Raw genomic sequence first — 27,147 nt, 5'->3', positions numbered from 1 at the left:
GGAAAGGAGAAAGGAAACTTGCCCACACTTGACGCATCTGGGGACCCTACACACCCATCAACTAATACTGATGCTTATTTTGAAATGTCAGCTTAGCCTTGGAATCATAAGCTCTTAAGTCAAAGGGACTTTCAGGGTCTCCGGGCCCATCAAGGGTGCCTCCGTGCCCAGGTCTGGACAACAATGTGGGAATTAGGAGGTTTCAAAATGGACTGCCTCAGGGGATTTACAGTCTTGCTCAGGAAATGGCTGGAGGCATTCAAACAGCTGGAAGACAACTGGGCCCTGGCAAACAAGCAGAAGGCACGCAGTTTGGAGGAAGGAAAGTCTGAGAAGGAAAGTTCTGTCCAAGTAGGGAAGGGTTCACAAAATGGCGGGCTCAAGGGTGCTCACGGGTGTCCAGCAAGATCTGGACAAGAGGCAAGGACAATCTCAAAGGTGGGAAGGGGCTGGAGGGATGCAGACCCTGAGACGAGAGGAAATGGGGGGTGCTCTAGAAAGCTCTGGACACCAAACCCAGGTACCTGGGCTGCCAGCATTGAGGCTGCAAGTGGCTTTTGTTGCGGACGCCATTACTTGCTATTTCCAAGTCATTTGCTTCACCCAGGCGACAAGAATAATTTCACAGTATTTTGACACAATATATGTAATTTTAAACGCTCTGTCCTAGGAAGAGGCGAGAGGTTATTTTCAAATTTCTGTGGTCCTTAAATAGTCCTGCTCCTCTTGGCCACCACTGCCCACTTGGTGCTACAGAAGACGGCACACTGTAGTGAGACTAACGTGGCCTGTCTGCTGGGACTGGATTCAAATCCTGCCTCTGCTGCTGGCTCTGCGGGCAAGTCACTTCTGGTCTCCTCACCCACCGCGTGAGAATGTTGAGAATAGCCTACGGTTGTTACATGCCAGGAACAGCTTCCACTGCCTCACATGTCTGAATTCAATTTAATCATCCCCCACTCCCCCATTTTACAAGTGAGAAAGCAAGGAAGGAAAAGGCTATGTGACTTGCCCATTGTCCCAGGACTGTTACAAGAAGCTGTAATTGAACCCAAGAGTTCTTTTTATTATTTTTTTAATGTTTATTCATTTTTGAAAGACAGAGAGAGACAGAGCACAAGCAGGAGTGGGTGGAAAGAGAGGGGGACACAGAATCTGAAGCAGGCTCCAGGCTCTGAGCTGTCAGCACAGAGCCCAACACGGGGCTCGAACTCATGAACCACGAGATCGTGACCTGAGCCGGAGTCGGCTGCTCAACCAACTGAGCCACCCAGGCGCCCCGAACCCAAGAGTTCTGATTCAACCCTGTGTTCTGAAAATGATGTTCTCTAAAGGGCACTTGGATGGGTGCATAAGCAGAAACCCCCTGACACCAAACAGATACTTAGTGGGTATCTGTCCCCTGACTCCTACAGAGGCCAAGACAGTTATGTTGGCAAGAACCCTGCAGCCAGCTCTACAGGGCCTGTTGCCTCCATCCAGGACCCAGGGACGACCAACACATGCCAGATAATTCCTGCCCTGATACCCAGGTACCATCTAATTTGGATGATTGAAAATATATTCTAACTACAGCGAAGGTCTACAGGTGTTTAGTGATAAAAATAACATCAGTCCAATTCATAATCACCCAGGGAAACTTAATGTTAAGGTCCACTGAGAACAGACGCCCAAGTACCAAAAAGAAATGGTCCCATTCTTTATCTTTGGTTCATTTTAAAAACAGCCCAGGAGGCCTGTTTTCCTATTTGCACATTTTCAAGTTTCTAGAATCAATGGTGTGTCATCAGCAGTTTGTACTCCCCAAACTAGTTCACCCAGGAATGATGCTGGCAGGTTCCCATCAGAATGACTTCAGCCTTTCTCAGCGAGCTAAGAGTGGCAACGACACCAGCATGTATTTTTGTGCAGTATCGTCAGGCACCAATATTAAACTCAATACAGTCGTGAGGAATTCGGCACGGGGGCTCTAAGTCAGCATGCGACGGGAGTTCCAAGGTCTCAGGACTATCCTTCTCTTCCATTTTTGGTTTATGTGAAAGCAATTAAAACACCAAAATCTAGCCCATTCAGGGGCTGTGGTCCTTCCCAAGCTTTCAAAACACACGGGCATACAAAGAGGGATCTTCTACCCAGCGGCTTGAGTAAATCTGATCTTAACCCCAATGGCTTCTAGGAACCCAATCTGGGACGATAAACCCAGGCTGGTTAGATGACTCAGAGAAGTGTCAGATAAAGATGACCCCAAGGCTCTCACAGAACACATTCCCCACCCTCCAGTGACCTGGACTCCACAGAACACTTTGGTCAGCCTCCGGCAACACCAGGGTCTGATTTTCTCCTGCGCTTTTGAACCAGCCCAGCCCTTCCCCGAGGCCTGAGGGTGGCCCGGGTGAGCAGAGATGCTGCCCGAGTGATCCCAGGGCTGGGCCAATCCTGAGAGGTGTGGCCGGTCCAGTCCCATCACCTGGGTGCACAGCCCGGAGTCTTCCCAGGAAACAGCTGCCATCTGAGGATGCAAAAGTGATGGACCCTCATTCTCACGATGTGGGCCAGGATCCATGTGGATCCCAGAGCCAGCTAGTAAATGTGTCTGTCGCTGTCACTGAAGCCAGGGAGACACAATCTTGATGCTGACACTCCTCAGCACTTCAGAAATCACCAAAAAACACTGTGAGTTTGATTATTACTTTATTTTACTTTTCTTAAATGTTGCATTAAAGTCATCCAGCATACAGATATTCCTGGGCTCCTTGCACATTTTATTCTATCTGAGGTTAGGTATTTTAGCTAGGAGATGAAGATCATCCCAACAAAAGAGCAACAATTCCGAAAAATGGGTTTCGTGTTTGTGTGATGGGAAATCAACAGCCCATCCACCAGCCAAACGCCTCCCTCGGTCCAGAGCTGTGCAAAGACAGAGTACAAGCGTGGCTCACACATGGTGCCCGCGCACAGATGGGGCCCCGCCACCAAGCAATGGGGTGAAAGTTCTGAAACGAGCAACTGCTGCATTTGTACAGAGTAAGAATACAGAAGAGCATCATTTTCCTTTTAGCCCTTTAATTAGCGTGTGTGGCCTCCACCCAAGTTACTGCGTACCAAGCGCCTATGAAAAGTAAAAACAAACGGATTCAAAGTCCCTGAAATGCATGCAACTTAAAATTCCCTAAAGCACACCGCCAGCGCCCAGTCCCCGGGTCTGATCTGTGTCCAGTGGAGACTACGGTGCCGCCACGTTACCAGCTGTGTCCGTCGTGCTGCCGGGGTTTGCCGTCGCTGCTTCTTTGGCTTCTGGCGGCTGCTGGGTTTCAGTTTTGGGATCTTCTCCGTTTCCCGCACTTTTCTTACTCTTGTCTGTGGCCGTGGCACCCATCTCCATGATTTCCTGCAGCGGCCGATCGGATTCAAGGGAGCTAGGCTGGAGTTCATAAACCTGGACTTGACCTGGGACATCTATCGCTTTCTGTTCAAGTTTTTCCAGGATGGTCTGAACCTTCCTGACACCATCTCTCCTGGCCTGACGGACATCAGCTCGTCCTTCAGGGTCTACTGAATCCAGGGCCAGTAGCTCTTTGGTCAAATACTCTTCGATCATTAGGTACTTTTTGTCTGTCTTCTTGCCTTCAAAGTTGTCCACGGCCTGCTCCAGCCCTTGCACGTTCTGCAGGATGGCTTCCACTTTCAGCACGCCTGGATGTTTTGGGGGCGCCTCAGCTTCTCCTGACTTGGGATGTGCAGCCTCTGCAGGGGCGGGGCTGGGGGCTGCCCTCTCTTCTGCAGCCACATTCTTGGGGGACGAGGGGACAGCAGAAGGGGCGGGGCTGGGAGGATGGGGAACCGGAGCAGCGGGAACCTTTACTTCCACCCTCTCAGAGGCGGGTGGGGGCTTCTGGGAAACAGGTTGGGAATCTGCCTCCTTGCGGATCACCTGAATCGGGACGTGTCCAGGAAGGAGATCTGGTCCAACTGGGCCTGGCTTGCTTTCGGGTTTGTTTTCAGGTTGGGGAACAGGTGAAGATTCTCGATGAGTCATGGGCTGCTGAGAGGAGGCAAGGACACAGAGATATTTTTAATAACTGGCTGAGAGTCACAGGCAGTTGTTTGTAGTGAGTACAGACCATAAAGAAAACTGGGGAATGGCTTTAACGTATAAAAGAGATTTTCAAAGTCGACCAAATACTGTCACAAAATAAAAACATATTGATCCTGTAAGGTGACCAAACCATTTGTTTCCATTCATCACCCATCACCTTGGACTGTGTGGGTCTGTCACCATTCACTGAATTTTTCTGTAGATGGTATTCTTAGGGCAACGAAAAGAAAACCAATGTAGTATTCAAAATGAAAATATCAAAAAACTCGCTGACTGCTGAGCTAGTTTAGCCCAAAGCAAAGTCCTGGGTGACTCAGAATCTCGGTGGCACAGCCATGGAGGAATGATTGCCACATGTGCCCTTCCTTACACTGTGTGGACAGTTCTGTTCAGGGTGTGACAGTCTCATCTCCCATTTCAGAAGAGTTGTAATCTTTTTTTTTTTTTTTAATGTATATTTATTATTTTGAAAGAGAGGCAGAGCATGAGCAGGGGAGAAGCAGAGAGAGAGGAAGACATAGAATCTGAAGCAGGCTGCAGGCTCTGAGCTGTCAGCACAGAGCCCAACGTGGGGCTTGAACTCACGGACCGCGAGATCATGACCTGAGCCGAAGTCGGACACTCAACTGACTGAGCCACCCAGGCTTCCCTAATCTTTTTTTTTTTTTTTTAAAGCTATGACAGCCTAGCAGTTTCTGCCCAGACTGATCTATTTTTTGAGAATAAGCAAGGTGCCTAAAATAGTTAACTCTGAGGATTTTGCCGCGCACATTTATGCCCAGAGCCAACACTCAGCCGCGCATCTCTGCACGGACTCCTGGCCGCCCATACTTTTTAATGTGACCACAAGCGGTATTTTTTAAAAAGGGCTATGCTTCAAGCAAGTATCTTAGCTTTCCTAGCATCTAGGTGAATACCTCACCCCGCTTCTTTATTATGCGTGTGTCGCTGACACACAGTGTTACACGGTTTCTGGTGTACCGCACAGTGATTTGACACTTCCACACATTACAGGTGCTCACCACAGTAAGTGCACTCCCCAGCTGTCACCACACGTCGCCACAATATTCCCTACGCTGTACTTTTCATCTCTGTAGCTTATCTTATAACTGGAAGTTTATACCTCTTAATGGCCTTCACCTATTTTGCCCATCCCCCCATCCACCTCCCCTCTGACAACCATCAGATTGTGCTCTGCATTTAACAGCCCGTTTGGCTCTTTGCTTGTGCTTTTGTTTTGTTTTTCAGATTCCACACAGTAGTGAAATCGTATGATATTTCCCTTTCTCCATTTGACTTATTTCACTTAGCATAATACCCTCTAAGTTCATCCACGTTGTTACAAATGGCAAGATTCCATTCCTTTTCACGGCTGAGTAATAGTCCAGTGTGTGTGTGTGTGCGCGTGCGTGCATGCCACATTTTCTTCATAATGGACACTTGGGCTGCTTCCGTATCTTGGCTATCGTAAATAATGTTTCAATACACATAGAGTTGTATACTGTTTTGAATTAGTCTTTTTGCCAAAACCCTTTAAAAATCTCACATACCCTAGGGTGTCTGGGTGGCTCAGTCGGTTAAGTGTCTGACTCTTGATTTCAGCTCAGGTCATGATCTCACGGTTCGTGGGTTTGAACCCCATGTCGGACTCTGCACTGACAGTGCAGAGCCTGCTTGAGATTCTCCCTCTCTCTCCCTCTCTCTCTGCCCCATCCCCCACTGGCTCTCTCTCTCAAAATAAATAAACTTAAAAAAAAAAAAACTGACATCCTAATTCCATGAACTGGGAAATAAGAGATACTAATACTAAAATACTAAATTCCACTATAATGTTCAGTTAGGTCAAATCTTTGTACATGTTCAAAAAGAAATCTGAACAAGCACTAAAAAGGAGGGCACCATAAACAAGGTTATGGGAAGCAGAAACAGGATTAAATATTATTTCACCGACTATGGGAAATATATGGGAAAGACATGAGGGGAAGCTTTTCTAGCACTGCAGATGGGCACTTCTTTCCTGGGATTCCTGAGCCCAAGGAAGGACCTGGTGGCTACTTAGCCATCTGAACGCCAGCAACATCCTTTTCCATCAGATTCTTTTGCCAATGCACATGACCTCAAATCTGGCCCTTACCATTCAGGAACCAGCCACATACCCCTCTTTGGGCTTAAAAGGGCTGGGTATGAAAAATGACTCTTATTATTTTTTCAAATTTATTTGAGAGAACGAGAGAGCAGGGGAGGGGTAAAAAGAAGAAACAGAATCCCAAGCAGGCTCCACACTGTCAGCGCAGAGCCCGACACGGGGCTCAAATTCATGAACTGTGAGATCATGACCTGAGCTGAGATCAAGAGTCAGACGCTTACCTGACTGAGCCACCCAGGCGCCCTGAGAAAAATGACTTTAGAAACTCCAAAGAGGGACTGCTCTATGGCGTGTCCTCTTTGAAAATGTCAAGGTCATGAAAGCAAAGGAAGGCCGAAGAACTGTTCCAGATTGAAGCAGACTGAAGAGAAATGATACCTAAATGCAGCGCTCGTGATCCTAGATTAGATCCTGGAGCAGGAGAAACTGCTTTCAAGGAGATCTGAAAGTGGACTGTGTATCAGCTAACAACGTAAGGAGGTTAAGTGTCCCGATTCTGGTAACTGTACTGTGGTTATGAATTAAAAGGTCTTTCTTAGGGCAATATTTGCTGAATTATTCATGGGTAAAAGAGCATGATATCTACAATTAAATCTCCAACAAAGAAACCACGTGGACGATACATACAGAGAGAAGAAATGGCAAAGCAAATACAGCAAGATGTTAACAGTGAATATGGATGAAGGGTAGACTGGGTTTCTTTGTATGATTCTTGTAACTCCTCTGTAAGGCTGAAATTCTTTCCTATACAAAGAAGCTAAAAAAAGAACCACACGACGGTGCTGTCACCATTTATAGTAAGACACCCCGCATTTGTCTACAAGGGGCTTTCCCTCTAAAAACTGTGGCAGAAAACGAACTCGGCTGCTCAAGGTGGGGTCCCAGGGCTGCTCAAGGCTCTGCTAAGCTCCAAGCTTACTGACACCAGCGACCCCCTCCTCCAGGACGTGCCCACGAGTTGCCCCTGAAGAATGAGCAGGTCTGTGCCTGCAACTTTCACCAGACTGGAATGTTTCCCAGCCAGCCAGCCGGCTCATCATCAGTCAGGCAACTCGGTCCTTTGCCATCAGGGAGAGAGGTGGAAGACGTGTCCTTGTCATCAAGCTCCGAGCTGAGCTAAACAGGTAAGATGAGCACTTCCGAAATGCAGAGAGTGCTCACGGGCAGAGCTGTAAGGGACTGTGATGAGGTGCCATGAGAAAGAGGAGTAGGCTTCATGGAAGAGGCAACACTGGCTTGTCCCCTGCAGGATGGGGAAAACCTGGATCGCGATGGCATCGCAGGGGGCTGGTTCAGCATGAGCAAAGGCACAGAGGCGACAAGAATGGAAAGAGTGGAGAAGGGGTACCCGTGAGGAGGAGACAAGCCGTCTGGAGCACTGGAGACGAGGCTGCGGCTAGGATGCGGAAGGGTTATGAAGTGCCTTAACAAAGCGTGGTGGGCACTGAAACACTGAGACAGCGTGTGTGGGTGACACTCTACTTGCTGTCCAGCCATTTCACGGTGGCTGAAGTTCTGCCCCAAAGGCAGCCGCACTGAAAAATGAGCAAAAGCTACAGACAGTACTGAGAGTTCCCAGCACTTGTCCTGCACTTCTGCTGGTGATCAGCCATTTCCAGGATCTCCCTTTCCCCCAATAACACGTGTGTGAACTGGTCACGACCAGTGGAGGAACCAGGGCCCCTGCAAAGAGCTCCTCAGCCCCTGGAGAGGGGCTGCCATAGTCAGTCTGCTGACACCAACTCCATACCTGAGGCCTGTCGACCATGGTGTGTACACGGTGAGGCGAAGGGGAGTGCACAGGTGTGCCGCTTCTGGCCGGGGAGCCCTCCCGGCTGGATGCACCCCGGACGGGAGACCGAAACGGGGACGCTGCCGGCATGGGCCGCGGCTCCCAGTCATCCCCCGGGGCCCTGTGGTACATGGGCTGGTAGGTCTGGTATTCACCCTGCTGCGCTGGGTAGTGGGTCTTCTGGGCTTGGTGGAAGGAAGGCTGGGCTGCCGGCCGGGTGACATTCTGCTCGTGTATCACGGGGATGGGGATGTAGCCCCGGGGGAGCTGGTGGCTGCCCAGGCCGCTCCTGCTGGAGGAGGAGGGCAGGCTGGCCGAGGAGGACGAGGACGAGCAGTCCGAAGCAGCTGGAGACTGAGATCGCTACGAGACACAAAGGGTAGAGGCATGGCTCCATGAGTGACCCTCTACCCAGGTGCTCTAACCTCGTCTCTATCACGTGCCTCCTCAGGGTAACATGTTTAACAGGACCTTCCACCTGTAAACCTTCCATTGCCAAACTGTGGTGCTAGGACTCAGGGCTCTAGAGTCTGGAGTGTTCCAATTCTTACCAGCTCCATCGCCTTCTGAGCCCCATCTACAGTATGGAGCAGATGCCCCTTCCCTCCCCGAGGTGACTAGAAGATTCGGTAAGACCGTCTGTGGATATGCTTCGGCACCTGGGCTGCACGCGGTGGTGCTCAACCTGCTGGTTCTGACTGCTGCCGCACCTGTGGTCACTGCAGGCCACGTCTTTCCTTAACCCTTTCTCTGCTCATCTACAGAGAACGAGCTAAGCACCGGAAGCAGCACATCCCACGTGGCCAGCCCCTGGACCACCTAGAAAGTCAGGCGCGTATTTCCTCAGCTGGCTCCAAAGGGTCCTGTCAGCTCAAATTTGGTAAGATTTCTCTGATGGACGCGTCACTTTTGATTTTGACAACAAAAATATTACATACATAGGTACTACTCTGAAAAGGGAAAAGAGTAGGGCTGAGGGAGGCAATGCCAACTCTGGGCACAGACACGGAGCAGAGGATTTGTGCTCAAAAACAGTGCCAGTGGATACAGCCGGATAATCTGCAGACAGAAAACCCAGAACGGCTTACTTACTGCTCAGGAATCTTACTGGGGTCCACCGGCCCTCAAATCCCTGGCTAAGAACTAGATTAAGAACCCTTTAGAGTTTAGGGCACTGAAGCACTGGCCTCAGGCTTAAAAATAAAACCCTATCATCAAGCAGCTGACTTCCGGACTCTTTATTTTCGGTTTCCTTTGAAACCATGGGACACGGTGAGGGCAGGCATGCCACCTCATTTTCCCATCAACAGAGCTCCACGCAGTTAATACTCACCCCTAAGTAGGGAACTGAGTGAAAGAACACATTGCTATCCCTGTGGTGCTGACGCAGAAAGCCCAGTAGGAGGAAGAAGCACCGGACTAGGAGCCAGAAGGCCAGGCTTCCGGTCCCAGAAATGCCACACTTGTACCTTTATGCATTTGGACCAAGCTGTTTACCCTTGTGAAGCCCAATTCCTTAACCCCAAAGACAAGCCGTGACCCCTGCCCACTTGAAACAACACAGCTGTGAAATGCGGGGGGGACACCGTGTGGCCGTAGTGCTGTCTTTGCTGGGTGACCTCTGCCGCTGCAGGCCAGGCCCGGATGCCCTGCACTTTAGCCCCAGGGTCCGGGGCCTGCCCCCAAAACACAACAGCCCGCTCTCCTTACCTCAGGTCTGTGGGAGCCTGGGGGCTGGGTCGCCGCAGCTGCTGCCACCGCCTGTCCACACTGTTTATCTGGCTGGGTGGCTTCCACCACACCCCGCAGAGGTGACTGGGACCTCTGAGGAGCCTCTGTGGCCGCCTCAGTTCGGAATCGCTGTGTGCCGGGCTGGGAACAGACAAAGGAAGGGCGCGGCTGCCGGCTGTCCACACCCTCGTGGTGGACAGGAATGGCAATGTAGCCTGGTCGGAGCTGGGGGTACACAGCGTGGCCTTCCCTCGTGGGCAGCAGCTTGGAGCCCTCCTGGGAAGGGCCGTTGGCAGAAGACGGTGTTTCCTAAAACACAAAAAAGGAGAAACAGACTGGTTAGGAACTGGGAAGAAAGCACCCCGAAGTGGCAAAAGCGTGGTGCTAAGGGTCCCCATCTCCCAGAGTGATTCTGGGCCCCCCAGCAGCAGCCAAGACGGCTGAGCACAGACAGCTCACAGGCACCCCGTTTCTATCACACATCCCGTCCCCTACACGGCTGTTTATGGCCAGCAGTTTAAGAATTAGGGGCCTCAAGAGAAAGCAGTTGGGCCAAGGTACCCGTTGAGCACCAAGAGGTCCCAATTTCCCAAACTGGTCAGACAGGTTCCTTTTATGGGTGACAAGCGGCAGCAGTTACGTAGGAGAACCACTGACTGTCCCCCAAATCAGAGACCCAGATCAGAAGGTGCGAGGATGACTCAAGTCCAACTCACTACACCACAGCCGGCTTCTCCGCTTCCTCAAAGGTCCTAGCGTTTCCTAACACGGACTTGTGCTGGACCCAAACACAGGACACAGTCGGCACACCTCTGCAGAGAAGCGGCTGTGGGACGAGGCTGCCTACTCGGGGACGTTTTCAGAACAAGCTGCAAGAAAGGGAGATGATGAGGAGTGTGGGGGCAGCACAGGGGGAGAATGAAAGCCAACGATTAATTATGCTGGTCTGAGGAGGCCAACAAAGCCTGCTCTGCTCCGGCGAGGAGTGGCCGGGGTCCCTCTCATGTTCTCGCATGAAGCTGTCCCTTCAGCGGCCTGGCTATTTTGGGACCCTTTGAGAAGGCCAAGTTCCAGATGTACCACAGAGGAAGATCTGGTTTCAAACAACAAGGCCGGTCAGTCACTCACGGGGCAATGTCCTTTCTCACCAAACACAGGCTGGGCAACCAGAGTCAGGGACCCCCAGGATTTCCAGTCTGGACCATCTCCTGGAACACGAGAAGGGCCTTTACAGAGAAGGCAGCTACAGAACTGCACCCCTGACGCACATCTGGGTAGGTTGACTATTAAGGAGGAGAGCTCCCCTTCCTTAAGAAGGCCGAGCTGCAAACAGAGGCAAAGACAGAGGGTCCAGGAGTTTGCAGGGTAGAATTCTCACTGCTGCAAAACCAGTCACAAGGAAGGAAAGCTGAGGGCTGATTTGCATTCTGAGTGATGGACCACTGTGATTTTTGCCTTGTGTTTGTGTTCCTGCACAAGAGTCAGTGGTGGTGGACCCTGAAACTTCGCTCTTTCAGGCCCATCAACTGCTTCCTTCCTGCTGAGCCCCTGCCCCGGGGAGGGCCTCCTGCACACAGAAGAGACAAGGGTGTCGCTGTGTCCTTGGGGACGCCAGCAGACAGGCGCTCTCAGATTAGAATACCCACGTGCTCAGGGTGGCGACATTACTTCAGCCTGTTTAGCTCTCAGGTCACCCAAGAGCAGGGAGTGGGTCCAGGCCTCACATTCAAAACCCGATCCCTGCCTGAGACAAGGCACCAAGAGACGCCGTAGAAACCCAGTGCTACTCAGTGCTGACTCATAACGCGCCATCTAAGCATCTTATCCCCTCGCTGGGACACCCCTCCTTCCAGCCTGAAGCCGGGGCCTGGACAAGTCCTGGGCATTTTCTGTGCTGGCTGCCTGGGGGCCTCACCGTTCCCTCCCAGCCATGCACACAAGCCTCAGCTGCCTGCACAATCCTCGAGCAGGGCAGTTAGGAAGCCCTCATCCACCGACCATCTCCCAGTGACCATCTCGCTACCTGGGCGCTGGGTACTATGGGGGTCACCAAACTGGCAAAGCTCCATTCCTGCCGACTGGGGGCTTTCGAGACAGTTTACGGCACAAAACAAACAGGAAGCAAAACTACAGGGAAAGCCTGGGAGGCTCTGGGAAGGGGGTGGGGGAAACGCATGGGCTTTTCTAGCTAGGATGGGGCTGTCTTAGCTAGGATGCCAGTTCGGTCCGACCTCTGTTAGTAACAGTTCTGTGATCTGGGGGAATTCTCTTAGCCTGTGAGCTTTGATGCCCGTAGTACCTAGAAAACGGGGCTAGCGACACCCATCTATCTGGCAGGACTGCTGTGAGGTTTTGGGAGGGCACATCCAAGGGGGGGGATGCCCAGAAGGCAGCAACACATGCAAGTTCCCTCCCCAAACAGGCACACGGTCATGCTGCACAGACCCCAAAGTGTCAAAGGAATCAAAACTGAAGAGCAAAGTTAACTGATAGAAGATTCAGAGTAGTGACTGCCCCGTAGGAAACGGGAGTAACTGGGAGGGTCTTGAGCCTTTCCATGAGGATGGAAATGCTCTTTTTCTGCATGCTGGTAAACAGGTATATGCCTGTGTACAGATCTATCGAAATACACACTTCCCTGAACCTCCCCCTGCCCTACTGCCCATCCCCTGTCACACTCCACCCGCACTATCCGGCTTCAACAGGTGAGGGCCGCCAACCCCACCGCCCCCACAGAGCCGGCTGTTAGCTGTGCCTCCAACTCAGCCCCTTCCAGGGCCTGGAAACCTAAGATAGGCCTGGCTGAGGCTTGGCGCCTCCTGGGGGAAGCCCCTGGATCCAGACGGCACTGCAGCCGCCTGCCAAGAGCTGTGCATTTTATGCATCTCGCTGAATATCTTCTGTACAACTAAAAGAGAAAAGGGAAGACAAAGGAAGGAGGGAGGGGAGGAAGAGTATTTCTGCCTGCCCAGAGGAGGTGACAGCAGAGACCACCTCCTGGAGCCAATATTCCTTCCACCTGGGTCTGGGAAGAAGTGCCATGTTTGGTCGGTAAAGGAAAGCTGTGGTCACTGTAGGCAGGATGCGGCGTTCGTTCGAGCAGCAGAGGGGAAGGGGACAGCGCATGAAGGTGAGTGCTGAGCTGAAGAAGGTAAGGCTGGAGGCCCAGAGGCCTGACCATCCCGAGAGCTGCTGACGAGAGATGCCTCGGCAAGACGGGAGGAGCCAGAAGGAAAAACCAGGACGCCGCAGGAAATGAGGGGAAGAGTCAGGGACGAGAGCAAGGAAGTGTGGGCAAAGCAGAGCTGAGGGCATGGAAATGAAGGGTGACCCAGAAGGGCGAGCAGGAGAGTGCAGGGAAAGGCTGGCAAGACAGTAGGAGCGAGGGGAAAGGGGCCGCTACCGAGACTCCCGTTCTGAGCCTGGGGCTGGCCTGGCAGGTGTCGGTGCCTGCTGGCTTGAGCAGGGAGGCCGCGACAGGAAGGGTGGCCTGGGGACCCTGAGGTTCTGCACTCTGGGTTCTGTCTGAGTTGGCCCATCTATGCCATTCAGTAACAAACCACATGTCTCTTCATGAGCCTCACATCTAAAAGACTGCTTCCCCATGGCACCCGGGTGGCTCAGCTGGTTAAGGCTCCAACTCTTGATTCCGGCTCAGGTTATGATCCGTGATCTCGTGGTTCGTGGGATCAAGCCCCACATCGGGCTCTCTGCTGTCAGTGCAGAGCCTACTTTGGGTCCTCTCTTCCTCTCTCTCTGCCCCTCCTCTGCTCATTCTCCCTCTCAAAAATAAACAAACATTCTAAAAATAAATAAATAAAGGAACGTTCCCCTTCCACTTTGATTGGGGTATTGTTTAGGAAAACACTAGGTTTAGGTAAGCAGAAAAACCATACCAGCTTTACAGAATAGAAAACTAAATGCTTCTACATGAATGCATAATTTAAACCAGAAATGAGGGGCGCCTGGGTGGCGCAGTCGGTTAAGCATCCGACTTCAGCCAGGTCACGATCTCGCGGTCCGTGAGTTCGAGCCCCGCGTCACACTCTGGGCTGATGGCTCAGAGCCTGGAGCCTGTTTCCGATTCTGTGTCTCCCTCTCTCTCTGCCCCTCCCCCGTTCATGCTCTGTCTCTCTCTGTCCCAAAAATAAATAAACGTTGAAAAAAAAAAAATTAAAAAAAAAAAAAAGAAAGAAAAGAAAAAAATAGAAAAAAAAAAAAAAAAGAAAAAAAAAAATAAACCAGAAATGAGGCTCCCGCCTAGAGTAAGGTCCACACCAGGAATACTGAGCCCAACCCATCTTCTCACATGTCTACTCTATCATTAGAGTCTTGTCAGTAGCAGATGCTTCAGTTTTTACTAACTAAAAAAGCACCACATAAAAGAATTAAATTGCCCTTCCTGTACTTCTATGGTGTTTTTCACCGAGTGTAAAAAAAAAAAAGATAAAACTTAAAAAATTTTTCAAGTTTACTTATTTTGAGAGAGAAAGAAAGCATGAGGCAGAGAGACAGAGGAAGAGAGAGAATCCCAAGCAAGCTCTGCACTGTCAGTGCGGAACCCGATGCAGGGTTTGAACCCACAAACCGTGAGATCATGACCTGAGCCGAAGTTGGATGCTTAACCTGATGAGCCACTCAGGCGCCTCAAAGTATAAAAATTTAAAATGACAAAAGTAAAAGAAACAAATGTATAACAGTTATGATTCTCCTAGAATATTAGAACATGCCTCCTTAGTCTCCTAAGAAGTCTTTTCACAGTTCAAGCACGTCCAGAAAAAGCCTATTGGTTATGCCAGCATCCTCGACATAGCACTTGCTACTTGCCCCACTTCTGACCTCAGTGGGGACCAGGGATCGCCCCTGCCTTGGGGTTAGTCTTCCGGGGAGGGAAGGGTGAGCTGTGATCATGTGACCAGGCAGGCCACTAGAGGTCCTGCCCTCCAAGGTTCTGTGTGTGTAGCTTCTTAAGGAGTAAGGACCAGTGTAGCTCTGCTCACCATCTATATCTTGGGCAAAGACATCAGGAACCCTATATACAAGATCCAATTAGGAACCGCACTGCATTCATTTATAAAATGAATTGGTTAATTTTTCTCCCTTGCTTTGCACTGCAGGAAAATCTTGAGGCATATCTCAGGGCACTAAACAACTCCAGGAGATGGCCAGGATAAAAAGCAGGAAAAATTACCCCAGATGAGTCAAAATTTGCCCTGTTAAGTACAAGGTATTATTATCAGAGAAGCCTGGGATCAGATTCTGAGCTTGGGTGAGCCCTTGGACTTCCGCAAGTCTTGTTTGCTTAAGAGCACGTCTAAACTTTGCTGGTTTTTAATAACAATGTACGCTAAGGGGGCAGCTAAGAGATGTGGAAAGAGACTGCACTTGGTTCTAATCCTGGATCTGCCCCTAAATATGTTTGTTATGCAAGCAGCCCACATCCCCTCTCTGGACCTTAGTTTTCTCAGCTATTAAAATTGAAGGGGAGACCCAGATGCTCTGTAAAGCAGTGGTTCTCAGACTCTAGGGGGCATCAGGAGCACCCAGAAAATGCACAAAAATGCAGACCCCAAGCCCAACTCCAAGAAGTCTGATTCAGTAGGTGTGTGGTGAAGCTAACCAGGACTGCATTGAGAAACACTGATCTAGTGAAGTTCCTTTCAGCCCTGACATTCTCCATGGCTCTTATTGCAAGGTCCCCTCTACCTCTAAACGTTTACATAAAGCTCAAAAACAAAGAGAAGTTGGTGTCACGGAAATCTAAAAATGACCACTCTTAACTGTGTTCACTTAAATCATAACAAGGGCACCTGGGTGGCTCAGTCGGTGAAGCATCTGACTTCAGCTCAGGTCATGCTCTCACATGACCTGTGGGTTCGAGCCCTGCATCGGGCTCTGTGCTGACAGCTTAGAGCCTGGAGCCTGCTTCAGATTCTGTGTCTCCCTCTCTCTCTGTCCCTCCCCTGCTCGGACTCTCTCTCTCTCTCAAGAAATGAATAAACATAAATCATAACAGAAGTCACTGGGATTCAAAGTGCCCTAACGTTTCATGTCCTAAATGAAGAGGAGGCTGCTGACCCCCCAACCCCCAAGAAGGACGTCTTGTGCCTTAAAAGCAGGGCAAGAACAACATTCTTGCGTACCTACAAGGCATATGCCAACCACTGTGCTGGGGCATTGCACTTTCATGGCCTCAGCTGCTTTGGGGACAGCCGGGGAGCAGGGTTTGCCTTGACCCATCCACAGTCAGTTCCCTGTACACTGAGTCGCCTCTGATCCCTGAAAACCCCTAAACTCAACTCCACGGCACAGCCCTCTTCAAAGTGTTATTGGTACCTACAAGTTACAGCTCCCATCAGCACGTCTGAATGAAGGGGAAGAGTAACAAAGGTAACTCTTAGGGCTGCCCCACAGCACTTCCGCCTAGACAGGCCTGGAGTCTTAAGTAGGACACAGATCCATTAACTGGGTTTTTAGGCCAGAAGAGCCTTCACAACGGTCAGGGTTTGAATTTTACTAATGATACTTCAAAACTTCTAAAACAAAGATAAAAAAAGATGGAGGAAAACAGGAATCCTGACCTCCCCATATATGCAGGACCTGGATCAAAACTGAGTAGCTTGGCTCACTTCTAGCAGCCAGGAAACAGAGCAGAAGAAAAAACCTCCTTCTAGAGCACATAGCTGAGCTTCAACATTCTTCCAAGACTTTCTGTTTGGCATTTCAGGTCATAGAAATTATCACTGCCAATTTAATATATCCCACAACCAACTCAAAATTCCTCCAGTTCCCACTGGATTGTGATAAAGGGTCTCTCCCTCCGCCTAAACCCCGTTTGGGGCACATAATGGATAGCGGGTAAATTGTGAACAGTAAGCAAAATCCACCTCCATAGAAATCCCCATACAACACTCCTGGTAAGACAAGAGTCTGTGCTGACCACAAATTCTAGATGCAACTCAGCCACAGGTGACTGCAGGCTTTATCTGACTGCCTGTTATCAAAGCACATATTATTTTCTCCTGGGATCGCTGAGCTGGGTGTCCCTATGTGTCCCCACTGGGGAAAACTTTCTATAGGGATGAAACTTAACACCTCTTCTCTTTGTGGCTGTGTCCAAACAAGCAGGAGTGAACCGGCATGAGCCTTGGGCTCCAAGCTGCCACCCTGAACTCCAATCCCACCCTGCTGCTCACCAGCTATGTGCCCTCAGACAGGATTCCTTGCTACCAAGACTCAGTTTCTCAGGCAGTAAAAGTCCCCACATCTCCCAGGGATTTTTGCAAGATAGAAGTAAAATAAGGCACAAGAAAGTCTTTGTAAGCTAAGTGCTCCAAGCCCTACACAATCACGTTCCTTCATTCCACAAATAGTTATCGGTAGATGCAGCTTTTCTGAGAAACAGTTGGTTGGGCCCATAGTTTACAAAGCCTAAAACCTCAGTGGTCTCACCAGTTAGGAATAAACCTGCTAAGAGTTAGAAGCTCCTTTATCTGAGCGTCTTAAGAACACTAATTAGCAAGGGTGCCATTTTCTCTGCTGGGAACTGTATCTATGTTTTCCAACCTGGAAGCAATCACAGCCCAACACTCTAGGGCCTGAGCCCTAACCACCACCCCCCTGGGCCCCCCCCCACCCCCAAAAAGCCCTAGTCCAGTGACTCTGAGGGGGCCTGCCCTGAGGACAAATCCACACCCAACTTACACTGATTGGGGCTCCTTGCACTCCCGCCCAAGACCTAGTGAGAAAAACCAGGCCAGGCTGGGACAGGAGGACCTGGCCGGGAGCAGAATTCATCTGCTGGTATCACACCAACAGTCAGTGTGTCCCCCACCAGGGCAGGGGCCAGGCACCATGGGCCACAGCTGGCCAGTTTGGCGTCAGCCTCCAGCTTTCCCGTTTCCCCCACCCCCTGGAGCCCTCCTCAAGGATTCCACGTAGCAGATGTGGCCCAAGGTCACAGGGGCAGTTACCAAGCCAGGAACCCCAGTCACTGAATGCCCAGCTCCTGAAGTTCACAGCTTCAGGGAATGAAAAGCACTAGCTAGTTCCTCTTCCAAAAAAAAAGGGGTAGGGAACACCTGCTCTAATCAATCTGCAATCACGAATCACAGATGGAAAAGTACCTGAAATTTCCACAGCAGGAAGCAAACTGTCTGAATTAGATAAAGAGACTCCCTCGTGGTCCATTTCCATGCGTTTCTCGAGGACTTGTCTCATGCTGTGGTGGAACACGGATCAATCACTTGGCTCTACCGTCTGCTAGACACCAACTATGCAAGTGTTTGTTGGTATCAGGGTGCAGGGCTTCACTAGACCTGCATGTTGTACAAAACACAGTCCCCTACCCCAGCCTCCAATTCACCAAAGCAGCTAGGGCAAGGGCCCCTTTAACCAAGGGTAGCTGGTTCAATGATTCCTTGAGGGGAATTCCTGGGGACTCTCCTCCCCACCCTGAACAGCTGCTCAAAGCATTCCTCCAACAGTCACACTCCCCCCCAAGAGGGTGGTGGCAATTAGAAAACTGCCCTCTCTCCTTCCACCTGCAGTGCCATTTCCACCCCGTAGAGCTGGGTCCAGAACAGCTGTGCAAATGGAAATGGCCGGATCCTCTTTAACGTGGCTCAGTTTCCCCACAACACTTGACCGGGCACCTAGTTCCTGCCTAGCAACTGTCTTGGGGCCTGTGCAGAGATGCAGAGGGAGACACTCCCCTTAAGGAGTCGAGATTCAGAGTTAAGACACCACCCCATGCAGCAGAGTGCAGGAAACACAATTCCTCCTGGCCTGTCTCGGCTGAGGAATCAGGGATGAATCAGGAGTGAAGCTGGTTGGGGCTGTGGTTTGTAGGTTTGGGTGAGGCCCCAGAAGGCCCTGCGGCCTTCATTTGACTCCCCTGACGTGTACCTGAGTTATGAAGGGCATGGGAACCCTGGGGAGGGTACTGAGGGCATCCAGACACTGGTCGAAAGAGAGTTGGCTGAGGTGGTACAAGGGGGATAAGAGGCCTTTGCTTCTGAGAAACAAGACTGGAGCCCCACCTGGGAGCCAACAGACCCATGTCTGGCCACATCTGTCTGCCATGTGGTGAGTCCTCTCCCACTTCTTAGTGGAGGCTGTGACTATTTCCACGGGTTATACACACATGTCCAGTCAGGCCCTGACTCATCACTCTCCATGCACTATCCCCCTAATCGTCACAATCCTGCTGGACAGGGAATGTTGTGTTCCCATTTTACAGAAGGGCAGACTGAGGCTTGGAGAGAGTGAGTGGTCTATCTGAGATCACTACAACCCAGGTGTGTCTGACATCAAGACCAGAGATGTATTAACCCTTTCACTATTCCTGCCACACCGTGCACTCTGATAATAACTGTGGCTGTCTTCAAACCCTTCATCTTCCCAGGGTAAAACGCAGCAGGGGAGAAAGCATTTCATTTTGCCCAGTCGAGCCGGGCTGGGGCTCAAGACCTGGAACATTCAGTTCAAGTGTGCTCTGGGCCAGGGAGCCAGTGCTTGGTGCTGAGTCACTGCCTGGCCGAGGCACGGCAGGCGAGAGGGAGGGCACTCCGCTCAGTTCTGAGTCACCACGGCCCTGTGCATCCAGCATGGGGCCTCAGGAGGGAGAAAACCCAGCTCCATCTGGGCAGGAGAGCTGGTCCCACTCTGACACTCAGGGTCTGTGGGACTAATTTGGAAGTGTCAAAAAGTGATGCAGCTGCCTTGTCTTCTGCACACACATATTCTTCCCTAGCCTCCCGATGTTTGGATTAAAAAAAAAAAAAGGTTTTTTTAAAATGTTCATTATTTTGAGAGAGAAAGAGAGAGCGAGAATGTGTGCGGGAGGGGCTGAGTAAGGAGACAGAGAATCCGAAGCAGACTGCACGCTGTCAGCGCAGAGCCCAACATGGGGCTCAAACCCACCAACCGTGAGATCGTGACCTGAGCCAAAGTCAGACGCTCAACTGACTGAGACACCCAGACACCCCTGGATTTTTTAAATTATTTATTCATCCATTCAGTGTCCAAGAAGAATCTTTAAGATAACTGACAAAAAATCGGAGCACCTGGGCGGCTCAGTTGGTTAAGTGTGCAACTTCAGCTCAGATATCATGGTCTTGAGATTTGTGAGTTCAAGCCCCGAGTCAGGCTCTGTGCTGATGGCTCAGAGCCTGGAGCCTGCTTCAAATTCTGTGTCTCCCTCTCTCTCTCTGCCCCTCCCCTGCTCGCACGCTGTCTCTCTCTCAAAAATAAATATTTAACAATAAAATAAAAAATTAAATTAAATTAAATAACCAAAAGTCTACAATTCTACCCTAAGGAACACTGAGGAAGTTATTTCAAGATAGGAAATGGTTGTTCTCCAACAGGATGCGAGGGAATTTTCAGTGGCAAGTCTCACCTTAGTCACTGGGGACACAGCTCTGTGCTAGGAGTTCTTGGGCAGCCACACTGTTTACAGGCTCTTGACGTAGGCAGTGAGCAATCTGAAATTCTGGGCTTTTCTGAATTGACAGTGAATAAGAAGCTTCACTGTGCAGTATCTGGTCTTATTGCCAGCCACAAGGAGAAAAAAAAAGAGAGAGAGAGAGATTCCTTTGACAGTGCTGAGGCTGCTCTCTGTGCAGCTGGGCATCAGCAGTGTCTGGCTGCTGTGAGCTCCCAGCCTCTCCAGCAGGTCTGTTCCAAGATGCTGTGTTGCTGGTAGGGACAAAAAAGAGCTTCTCCAGACTCATAAGGATGAAGTCAGGGAATCAATACTTAAGTCCTTTGTGGAGAAAAGCCCATTTAGAAATACAGTAAAAAGGAACTGGCTCCTGGGGGACATTTGGGAGCCCAGGACAACACTGCAGTACTTTGGAACGAACAGATAGAGCTTTCGGCAACTTACATTCACTCTGGGCTTAAGACTGTACTTCAGTAAGGGTGGCTTTTCTTTTACCAGCCTGTCCACTCCGGAACCCAGCCCGTGTTTTACCCTTCCCCGCACAGAATCATTTACTGAGACTGTGGATCCTGCCAGGCACTGAGAAACAGAAAGATGACAGACACAGCCTGCCCCTGGAACTCTCGGCCCACAGGGACATGACCCTAAGGCAAAGCAGAAAAGTGCCGCCTTTTGGAAGAAAGATTTGAATCAAAGTGATGTGGAGTCCAGGGCAGGGAGAGCCTGCTTCCAACTGGAGACATCTACACGTAAGAAACTCTGCACAGAGAAAGCTACGGAAGGAGACAGAACTGTCCTCCATATGGCATTGAACACTGTGACTTTCAGAGAATAGGCACTCTGTCAATTTCGGACGGAACGAATGAATGAAGAATTTGGGCCCATCTCCTAAGTCAGATCCAGACTCAAGACACAAGTGGTTTCTAATCAACGGGGGCTGTGCCTGGTGAGCTCTGAGTATAAAGGAGTTCTGAGAAGCAGCCAGGCTCAGAGGGGGCAAGGTGAGGGTAAACCTCTGGCCACAACAGTCTTTCCGCTTTATCACAGCTGACAGGCCTCAGAAGCACCTAGTAGTTTCTATCTTAGAGACCTGTTTTGAGGATTTAAAGAAATAAGGTTTGTAATCCCCTAACCAGTGTTTGACATGTTAATATAAACGCGTGTGTGCATATACACATACTTATACAAACATGTTGGCAGACGAAAAAATATTAGATTCATTCTATCCTAAAGAAATTCTCCCTAATGAAGCTGTCACAAGCTGCCTGGCTTCTAAGGCCCCCAAAGAAATCTACACAGAAATAAGTGATGACTTAGTAACATCACATATCTCACGCAGTCACACAATGCCAAGCAAGCAGTGGGAATCAATGTCCACATTTGCAAAGGATGGGATTTAGTGCTTAGCTTCAAAAGTCAAGCCGTGAGTCTGAGATCAGAGGCACAAGAGGAGACCCAGTGAAGACTTGATGAGCCAGAAATGGGGAGCAGGGAGGGGCTCAAGAATTCCATAATCAGGTTGCTAGAGGTTTCTTCAGCGTTCATCAGCATTAATGGGTCCTCAGAGGTTCCTAATAAGCAAGGCCTTTGTCTTTTGCTCCCAGTTTTCCTACGTAAGGTGTCTTAAATATTTAAGAGCAGCATTACAACAGCAAAAATGCAAAGGAGGAAGAGTAGGTTTGGGTTATGCACGGTTTCCTACCTTTGATGATAAGCATCAGACCGTTTATAAATGCCAATAGGAAGTAATAGATATGTAGAGTGCCTTATATAAGGCAACTGTGTGTCATTCCAGAAATGGGGACAGGAGGACAGTGCTAATCAAGCCTCACCGGTGGTATGGAGCTTTCTGACTCACAACCGGCCCCAACAGCATCAAACAGCTAAGCCTTCCTCGGCCCTGGCTAATGTCAAATGCCGCCACAGTTCCCGTGTACCGGCTTTCCCCTCGTAAAGGGCAAAGCTACGCTGCAAAACAGGGGACGAATTATGTTCAGTTCTTGCCAAACACAGCCTGTTCTCTGGAGGGTAAAATGGAGGTCCTGGATGAGCTGGGCATTAAGGCATGTGGCCCACGTTCTTCATCCTCCCCGCCAACAAATCCCTGCTCATCAGTCGCAAAGGAATTTGCTCCTCCATCACTGCAACTTGCTGGAAATACAAAGGGGAGAAGGACCACTCATTTCCTGATTGTGCTCTGATTCTGCTAAGAGGCCCACGAGCTTCTAATCGATCTGCAAAGAGCAAAATGATCTCATCTGTAAGAAAATTCAGGAGGCTCTGCTAAACATGAAGCAGAATAAGTGGGTCTCTCCACTTCAATCGTAACTACAAACATTTCCAATTTCCTCTGAGAGGATGTTTCTACATCTCTCTTCCAGGGCCTGAATGTAATCTGTCAGATTATTCTGGTGAGCTTCTGCTGGGAGGGCCAAACAGGAAGAAAATGCTCTGGCTCACATCTTTCTGGGGTACAGAAGGGTCTTGGGACTGCCCTGGATCTGACTCAGGGCACTGCCATCCCCATGTTCATACTCATGCAAGTCGGCACCAGGGAGTTTCACCAAGAAGGAAAATGGGGCCTCAGGCAAAGGCTATGCAGGTTAGATGTTAGACAGGCACAGCTTGAGGGATTCCAGGGCTCATATGCAGGAAAGGGTACAGTAAATCACAGCTCCCCTCCCCCTACAAAATGGGATCACCATCCACCAGGGGCTCCCAAATGCCAGTGTGGCAAAATCAGAAGGATCAGGGAAACCTTTCAGACATACAGATTTCTGGGCAATGTGGACTAAACATGGGGGGCGGGGGCAGGGGACAGATAGAGGGATGAGGCCGCTGGTAATCTGTGCTCTTAAAAGGCTTCCCAGGAGACTGCCGGCCTCGGGATTCTGTGCTGGTGACCTCTAAGGTCTACAGAGCTAGAAAGCTCTGCTCACTGAGGGAGAAGGGTCTCCCCCCTTGTCCCAGGAAGGTTTCTGACAGAGCAGCACAGCACAGTACTCCAAAGCATCTGGTCTCTGTTTAATCAGGGGAGAGCAGGCGAGGGGCGGCTGTGCACCTTCAGACTCCAGAGTGAGCACCAACCTCTCTGCCAGGGAAGGGGCCTGGACCAGAATGAACTTGCCAGAAGATTAGTGGCAAGCCCGTGAGTGCAGAAAATTGACATCCAGGAAGACTGCAGGTGGGGAGGTCCGGGTGCATGGAGTGGAGTCAGGTAAAGCCCAATGTCTTAGCCTGTAGGCTGCCCTGCCTCTTTGATGAAGGGCAAGACGCTTGCTCTCACTTGCCTCCTCTGTAAAACTAGGGACAAACAGTCACTCTCACTACTTCAGAGCAATGTGGGAGGATCAACTCTAAAATGACAGAGTACAAGACTCAATGAAACAGAGTTGTAGTCACTTCCTTTCCATGAAAGCCACTCCTTTCCCAGCAAGGTTAGACCATAAACACCCAGAAGCTGCCGTCCCCAAAAAAGGGCTTCCTCTTTATCAACTGATGGCATCTCCTCCTGAAAATAAGGATGCTTGAAAGGTCCTCTTAGCTCATCTCCCCCCCCAAACGCCCTTTGTTTTACACCAGGACCCTTTTTACTACAAAGTAAGAAGCCAATTTCTAATATGAAACAGTACTGAAGATTTTCCGTTGTATTTAGTCTGGAGAAAAAGTGTCATTCGTGTAAGAGAATCTGAATTAATCACCCAGATGTTCTGTGTATTATCAAAGCACAGGTATGAGAACAATGAAGGTCAAGGAGCTAAGAAACTGAATGTCAGTTTTCTCAAGTTTTGTGCCATGCGGACAAATCTCGAGTAGTTAATTTGGTAAAGAGAACTCATTTCTTGAGTTATCATATCCAGTCATCACCATCCAAATAATCACAGCACAGAGGTCAGCCACCCAGTACGTGGTGGCCTAGAGGACACAAAGACAATGAAGTAGTCCAGCCTGCACGCTTCACAGTTTCATAAAAATTCAAGACACTTCTACCTTCTTCTGAACAGATACCCTGCCTCTTAGGACTTTCTGGTGTAGTTCTCTTTGCTATTGGTACTGAGTGACCTTTGGAGACACACTTTAATTGTCTAGGTTTCTTTGTCAGTAAAACAAAGAGATTGAGCTAAGAGATCTTCATGGGCCTTTCAAACTTTAAAATTCTGACTTAATTTTCAAATCCCCTTTTCCAGGGTCAGACTTCTGATTTAGTAGCCGTATTTTCTATTTGTTAAGAATGATAGGGGCGCCTGGGTGGCTCAGTCGGTTAAGCGTCTGACTCTTGGTTTCGGCTCAGGTCATGATCTCGTGGTTTCATGGGTTCGCTTGGGATTCTCTGTCTTCCTCTCTGTCTGAGAGTCTCAGAGACTCTGTCTCTGTCTCTCTTATTTATTTATAAATAAGTAAACTTAAGAAAAAAAAAAGAATTCTAGTAATTCCGGGGTGCCTAGCAGGTTCAGTCGGTAGAGCATGTGACTTTTGATCTCAAGGTTGTGTGTTTGAACCCTATGTTGGGTATAGATTACTTAAAAACAAAATCTTTAAAAAAAAGAAAGAAAGAAAGTTACTTAACCTGTTTTTTCCCCTTTAAAAAGAGTTTATGAAACCACAGCCTAACCAACTCACTGGATGGGTACACAAAGATCTCAACTTGCTGGGTGAGTCTCATGCTAAAAACAAAGTGTTGGCATTCTGGGTTTACACTGCACTTAACAGTGGCTATGTTCAAACTTGACCTTCACTTACAACAAAGGGTATGGCAGATTCTGACAGTCCCCGTCTCTATAGGAAGGAGGCCTCAAACTGATAGTTTTACACCACACCAAAGGTCGACATCCATGTAGACTGCAGTAACAGGGCTGGTTTGAAATGTGCTTTAGTTTCACCCAATAATGGGCTGAGCAGGCATATAAAAAAGTATATATGATTATACCCATCCCAGCTAATTATATACTCTTGTACTAATTTTCCAGATATAAATATACAATTCAACTCTTATAAATGGAAGTTGCTGAATGTCCCTACGTCTCACTGTTGGGCACCAGATTTTTATCAATGTTTGTCATTTAGAAATGAAAGTTGATGATGCAAATATTTCTTCTAAAATAATTATAAAGCATTTTTAATTTTGTGAATTTTTAAATCTTCAAAACAACTGACCAGCTCTTTATGGCTTTTTAAAATTTTGCCCAGACAGTATATCATTACCCTTTCTTTAAGTGTATTTCTTTTTGCCAAGACTTTTATTTTGAAAAAGCACAAATCTGTGGAATATTGGAAGAGTAACACACTTAGTTGTAATTTTTTAAGTTAACAGATTGATCCCAACTTTCTATTTCCAAATTTTCATGCTCCTAAGGACTAAAGAGTTTATATTTCTGCATATATGTAAATAAGGTATGCTGCATTCACGAAAGTATTTCTGTATTTGTTGTGTATCTACTGGAAACAAATCCTAAGTATTTTAATACCATAACAAGGAAGGGAATGTATGCCATTAAAAAAAACAAAAACAAAAACCATTCTCTTTCACGCCAGCGTGAGGCAATGTCCTAAGGCAATGGTCAACCATGGGACAGTCTCACATCTTTAGTTCAGAAATTGCCTGGCAGAAGAACGCCTTGTTTTTCAACAAATCATACTAAAATATATTATTGAAAATCGTTTCAAAGAAGAAAACAATTTTAATTTCAGATATAAAAACGGGGGAGTATATTTACATCAGTTCCCTGAGTCACTCTGTGCCTGAGCCAGTTAAGATGCCCCTCGAGCAAGTTGAGGAATTTTAGGAGACAAAACACCTGCGAGACCACCCCCAAGCTGGCGAGTGGGCCCCCTCGCCGGCGTCCGCCGCAGCGCGGACCGCAGGGAAACCGGGACCTCCGCCCCGGCGGGCGGCGGCAGAGGAGGCGGCGGGGCCTGGCCCGGGCCTCCAGAGGTGACCAGGCCGGCCGCCCCTCCGGAGCCCGGGCCCGCTCCAGCCACCCGGTCCTCGGTCCCTCGGATCCGGCCGGTGGACGGCACCTGGCGCCACTGCGCGGGTCGCACTTCCCGGGAACCTGACGCAGCGGAGGGGGGAAACATTTCCTCCCCTCCGGGGCCTCCCTCTTGCCCCGACGCCGGCCAAGGGCGGGCCGGAGCGGGGGCTCGTCGGGGCACAGCAGGCCGAGCCCGGGCGCGGGCGTCCACCCGCAGGTGCGCTCCGGGACCCCGCAACCCGGCCGGGTGCAGCGGTCCCCGTCGCTCGCCGTCGAGGGGGGGCGCCGGCCGGGGCGCCGAGCGGGCCGGCTCACCTTGGGGCCCTCGGGGGGCACGCGCGGGTCGTTCCACGTCGTGGTGCGGCTGTTGTGGTCCACGAAGAAGGGCCAGCCGGTCTGTGGATCGATCTTGATTTCCCAGCCGGGGGGCAGGGGGTCGCGGTCGCCGGCGCCGCTGCCGGACGCCATCTGCACCATGGGCGAGTGGGTGGCAGCGCTCATGTTGGGTTGGGGTCGGCCCGAAGGGGCGGCCGCCGGGGTGTCGGGTCGCGGGGTGCCTGGTCGTGGGGTGCCGGGCCTCCAGGCGCGGAGTCGCTCGCTGACTGCGGCCGGCTCGAGAGCGGTGCGCGCCGCCGACGTGTCCGGGAAGCCGGCGCCGGGCACCTTTATGAATTAAAGGAGGGGGTGACGTGGCCCGAGAGGGGTGGAAGTGTCTGGAAATAGCCTCCTCGCTGCCAACGGGGAAGGAGATAAAGGGAGGTAGCAACTGGCCGGCTAGAAACTTCTGGTCCCATCCAGAGAAGTTGGCGGCGAGCGGGTTGGATGCGGAGCTCCGCCCTGAGTCATCGGCTATAATCGGGGCGGGGCGGGGCGTGGGCGGGGCCTCTGCCGGCCGCCCCTCCCCCACTCCTTCCTCCTCCTCCCCTTCCTCTCCCTCCTCCGTCCCCTCCTCCTCCCCCTCCA

The 27,147-nt window shown here is 50.2% G+C and overlaps 1 protein-coding gene across 2 annotated transcripts; it reads right to left on the bottom strand.

Moving 5' to 3' along the window:
- Nucleotides 1–2,674: 2,674 nt before the first annotated feature.
- BAG3 (BAG cochaperone 3) lies at nucleotides 2,675–26,832 on the bottom strand. Of its 2 annotated transcripts, none has more exons than XM_025918226.2 (4): nucleotides 26,500–26,832; nucleotides 9,745–10,074; nucleotides 7,993–8,397; nucleotides 2,675–4,042 (listed from the first exon to the last, which is right to left on the bottom strand). In XM_025918226.2, exons 1-4 carry the CDS (start codon nucleotides 26,683–26,685, stop codon nucleotides 3,224–3,226), a joined length of 1,740 nt encoding a protein of 579 aa, XP_025774011.1. In that variant the 5' UTR covers nucleotides 26,686–26,832; the 3' UTR covers nucleotides 2,675–3,223. The 2 variants fall into 2 exon arrangements, with proteins under 2 accessions (XP_025774011.1, XP_086537135.1); XM_086681009.1 differs by having other exon boundaries at nucleotides 2,675–4,039.
- Between the last annotated feature and the right edge of the window lie 315 nt (nucleotides 26,833–27,147).

This window comes from Puma concolor, chromosome D2 (genome assembly GCF_028749965.1).
Source record: "Puma concolor isolate L17-30 chromosome D2, mPumCon1.1.hap2, whole genome shotgun sequence".
Taxonomy (NCBI): Eukaryota; Metazoa; Chordata; class Mammalia; order Carnivora; family Felidae; genus Puma; species Puma concolor.
The sequence above is the reverse complement of the archived record's forward strand: the minus strand, read 5'-3'. Positions and strand labels throughout refer to the sequence as shown.

Bases quoted from the DNA above. Each gene is read 5' to 3' on its own strand.
- BAG3 (XM_025918226.2), bottom strand. From the start codon at position 26,685: ATGAGCGCTGCCACCCACTCGCCCATGGTGCAGATGGCGTCCGGCAGC. The intron at 10,075-26,499 runs GTGAGCCGGCCC...TTTGTGTTTTAG, and splicing joins TGCCCCCCGAGGGCCCCAAG to GAAACACCGTCTTCTGCCAA. The intron at 4,043-7,992 runs GTATGGAGTTGG...GCCTCCTCTCAG, and splicing joins CCATGGTCGACAGGCCTCAG to CAGCCCATGACTCATCGAGA.